The 5,081-nt window shown below is 33.9% G+C and overlaps 1 protein-coding gene across 1 annotated transcript; it reads right to left on the reverse strand.

Annotated features, from left to right (window-relative positions):
- Positions 1-1,883: 1,883 nt before the first annotated feature.
- On the reverse strand, positions 1,884-2,405 carry LOC106467604 (acanthoscurrin-2-like; the record flags this gene model as incomplete). Its single annotated transcript, XM_013927967.1, has 1 exon — positions 1,884-2,405. A coding segment is annotated over one exon (522 nt), but the record flags the coding sequence as incomplete, so codon positions are not given.
- Between the last annotated feature and the right edge of the window lie 2,676 nt (positions 2,406-5,081).

Here is a 5,081-nt window from a genome sequence, read left to right on the forward strand (position 1 = left end):
CTTTTTGAAAAATTAAATAATGACATGCTAAAAATAAGTATGAAGCTAAATGTAACAGATGATTCACAATCGGTTACTGTGTTATACCGGTTTCGGGGAATTCCGTCCCTCATCAGTAACCCTAGATAAACGAAAAGCGACAAACAAGACAAGTGAGCGAGTGTATATATATATATTAGTATATTGTGTTTTGAGTTGTCTTTTATTCACTAGAGTGCTTGTTTGTTTTATTGTTAATCGTGATGGGCTATCTTATCTTTGCCCATCAGTGTACTTGTTAACGTCATAAGCCTTTAGACTTACCGCTGAACCACTGGGGGGATCCCACTAGAATGAACCTGTGTTTATATAGAAGTTGAAGCTATTAGTTTTGCTAATTTAAGCTTGTTTAGGCTTTAGAGACAATCTGTTTCAAATACTGAAGATAATGACATGTTTGTTAGGACTTAGCTTAGCATAAACGTAACAAAACAGTCAATGACATTTTATCAAGACTTCTAATATGAAGGAAAAAACTTGTTTTAGCTTAAAGGACCAAAGATCGTGATGATTTATAATTTTTAATTAGCCCGTTTCGGATTTCATGTCACATGCATATCTAACAGTAGCATTTCAAACTTATCTTTTCTTCGCAACAATTATCTACAAAGGAAGTCTTTCGTTAATTCGAGAACTCATCAACTGTTCCCGACTTGATCGCGACCAAAAGTTGACCTAAAACCCTATTTCATATACGGTACGAAAAGATTAATGTTGAAGATATTAGCATGCCCAAAATGTGCATCAGATGATTCATTATTCGCATCCTGTTGCTGTAAAAAACACATTAAACCCTGTTGCTGTAAAAAACACATTAAACCCTGTTACTGTAAAAACACATTAAACCCTGTTACCGTAAAAAACACATTAAACCCTGTTACTGTAAAAACACATTAAACCCTGTTACTGTGAAAAACACATTAAACCCTGTTGCTGTAAAAAACACATTAAACCCTGTTGCTGTAAAAAACACATTAAACCCTGTTGCTAACTTTCCTTTAGTCTATCAGTAAAAATTCAGGTTTAGCTATCTTTAGCTTAGAGTGACAATTATAAAAACAAACTAACAACCTGTTTATGTGGTTCGGAAGCAGAACGATATTTTCAACCTTTTGAATGATATGTAACGTAGGCCTGTTAAGGTTTCAGTAAAACAAAAATACTTATTGTATCGAAACCCGTTTTTTAACGTTACAAATTATCAGTCTTATCGCCGAGCCATTAAGTGAAGGGGGTGGGGTTATGTGTATCGCATAATTGTTTTGATGTTTCTTAGCACAAAGTTACATAATGGGTTATCTATGGATTCGACCCCCAGATTTTAACGTTGGTATGACACGGAACAAAAACGATATGCTGGGCGGTAACGAATTCATTCTACGAAGAGTTATCTTTATTTAATTAGTTTCTACAGAAATAGCATACACAATAAATCTGAAAATACCAAAACCTTGGAGATAATTTGTATTTTGTTTTAACACCAGAGGATAAAAAACAGATGGCACCACACGTCTGTGTGATAAGATGGTGTTGAGCTGTGGAAAAAAATAAAATATGTGTAAGTTAAAAAGCATAAATAATTTTTAATAACCAAATTATTTAATAAGTAGACATTTTGTATGACTTAAAACTTAAACGTGATGGTGTCTGGAATCCATGTTTATTATCACTTTCTAAATAATAAAATTAAACATTTTTCATAAATTGTAGCTTTCTTTTTCTAATGCAATCATCCAAGTCGACAGCCAACGAAGTTAATATTATGGCTACTATGAATACATGCACCTGTATTGAAAAAGATATACATTATATATATATATATAAACAAGTTTTCATACGAACCTTTAGTCTCGCCACCAACCGTATCCTCTTCTACCACCTAGACCTCCTCCAAGTCCAAGTCTAATACCTCTTACTCCAAATCCGCCTCCGCCATATCCTCCTCGAAAGCCTCCACCTACTAAACTGCTTCCTATAAAACCTCCACCACCATAACCACCTCTTCCAAATCCTCCACCACCATAACCACCTCTTCCAAATCCTCCGCCACCATAACCACCTCTTCCAAATCCTCCGCCACCATAACCACCTCTTCCAAATCCTCCGCCACCAAATCCACCTCTTAAAGTGATGCCAGCAAGACTTATTGGAATAGCAAGGACTTGGGCTCCACCGCCACCCTTATCAAAGCCACCACCACCAAAACCACCGAATCCGCCTCCCCCAAGTCCTCCCCCGAATCCTCCTCCATAACCACCTCCACCGTGACCAGTTGCCGCAGAATGGAGATCTTCAGTTTCCACGTTAGTTTTGTCCTCTGCTCGCGCGGTCAGGACAAGTAGAATGAAATAGACGATTGTGAGGAGCTTTAAACCAAAAATACAAAACTATTACATATCACACAATTAAAACCAAAAATACAAAACCATTACATATCATATAATTAAAACCAAAAATACAAAACTATTACATATCATACAATTAAAACAAAAAATACAAAACTATTACGTATCATACAATTAAAACAAAAAATACAAAACTATTACATATCATATAATTAAAACCAAAAATACAAAACTATTACATATCATACAATTAAAACCAAAAATACAAAACTATTACATATCATACTATTGAAACAAAAAATACAAAACTATTACATATCATACAATTAAACCAAAAATACAAAACTATTACATATCATACAATTAAAACCAAATATACAAAACTATTACATATCATACAGTTAAAACAAAAAATACAAAACTATTACATATCATACAATTAAAACAAAAAGTACAAAACTATTACAAATCATACAATTAAAACAAAAAATACAAAACTATTACATATCATACAATTAAAACAAAAAATACAAAACTATTACATATCATACAATTAAAACAAAAAATACAAAACTATTACATATCATACAATTAAAACAAAAAATACAAAATAACTGGATATGCCCAGAGTGTTCTTTAATAAAATAAGAATAGAAAAAAAGAAGAAATAGAACTTGGAGTAAAAAATAACTCTATATCACACGAACTATTTTACAGTTTCAAATACCAAGGAGATTATCTTTTTTGTTAAAATAAATAAAACAGGAAAGTGCCATGAACTTTAACCTAAGTCCGGACAATATTCCGTGATGAAATGCCAATAAATTTGCATAACGTAACTAAATCTTTACAGTACAGAATTGAAGAAATATTCCTTTTATTTAGAGATTTCAAAGATAAACCGTGGTTAGGTTGTTTCTGTAACTTTTTTCAACACTGTGATTAAGTTTTTCAAGAACAAATGAAAACCTGTAAATTATGACCTAAAATCACATGAAACTCTAATGCTGTTTTTTTAGTGTATCCAGAGCTGTCACTTTGTTTCTGGAAATAAATTAGAAATCCTAGTTTTAATTATGTTCCAGAAAAGTGGCAGCTTGATACTTCGTTTTGAGCAGACATATAAATAACGTATTAATGCTATAATAAACACAATAATAAATTGTTTACCTTTTTCACCATATTTCTGCTATTCAAATCGAAACGATCTTCTTGATTTTCTTACCGTTTAGCATGTGCTCATATTTATAGTCTGAATAGAATTTTAATCGTTTCCTCTTTGAACTCGGCGATCCATGGTGCACGAGGATGACCACGTGGTAAAAAGTGACATCGCTCTTGATCGACCAGTAATTTTTTGTTGTTGTTTATTTTGTGAGCAACAAAAAACTGGTAATAGCAGATGGAGTGCACGTCGACCTTAATCACTTAAATACGAACAAAAAAGGTGTTAGTAAAATAACACCCTCAGGATACAACAACAACAATCACGTGTACTTTTAAATCTTGTTTACAGTGAACGGTTACACTTTTAAATGAAACATGACAAAATTTGAGCTAAATTACTACGAGTATATTTACAATTTATTCTTCTTGTGTCGGTTTTATGTCTTTTTGAAACGCTATTGGACGACAAAATAGGTCTCTAAACAACAAGAAGTGAAATCACGTTTTAGCAAGAATTCAGAATTATTACACAGACCCATTAAACACGAAATGTGACTGAAAAACTGATGGACGGATATATGGGTATTAAATCAAGAAACATCTCACTTTTTTTCATTTTGCTTTAGGACTGACATAAATATGCATTAAATAGGTCAATAAGATATTAATTTAAGTCCGAAATGCAGACTAGATTAAACCCGAAAACAACCGCGAGCTTGATTTATATATATCTCATAACAAAATCTGTGGTTTACATAAAAAAAGATATCTAGCTACCTCATCTAAAGACGATTCCACACGTGTAACTAGGTGGTAAGGTGTTAAAGATAGCAGTATTTGCATACAATCTATTGTTAGTTGTCTTTAATAATTGAGTTAGTTTGTTTGTTTGAAGTTAAGCACAAAGCTACAAAATGGGCTATCCGTGCTCTGCCCACCACGGTTATCGTTTGTTTGTTTTGAATTTCGCGCAAAGGTACATGAGGGCTATCTGTGCTAGCCGTTCCTAACTTAGCAGTGCATCACCACCCACCGCCAACTCTTGGTGTAGTCTTTACCAACGAATAGTGTGGTTAACCATCACATTATAACGCCTCCACGGCTGAAAGGGCGAGCATGTTTGGTGAGAGGTGGATTCGAACTCGCGACCCGCAAATCGCGAGTCGAGCACCCTAACCACCTGGCCATGCCGGGCCCCCATGGGTATCGAAATCCGATTTCTAGCGTTGTAAATCCGTAAACATACCGCTGTGTCACTGGTAATTTGGAAGACAAGCAACACATTCTAGCTTATGAACATGACATCGACTAAACGAGTTTTCCAAAACTTCATGACAACGGATAACATGGACACTAATTTAGAAAACATTTAGAAATCAAACGTCTACATTCTAATGAGTTTTTGTTTTTACCGTTTATCATACTTCATTGCTTACAATGAATATCCAGAAGACAGTGTCACATATTTGCAGAAGACATTGTCACATATTTGCAAAAGACAGTGTCACATATTTGCAGAAGACAGTGTCA

Source organism: Limulus polyphemus, unplaced genomic scaffold (assembly GCF_000517525.1).
Source record: "Limulus polyphemus unplaced genomic scaffold, Limulus_polyphemus-2.1.2 Scaffold2675, whole genome shotgun sequence".
In the NCBI taxonomy this organism is placed as follows: domain Eukaryota; kingdom Metazoa; phylum Arthropoda; class Merostomata; order Xiphosura; family Limulidae; genus Limulus; species Limulus polyphemus.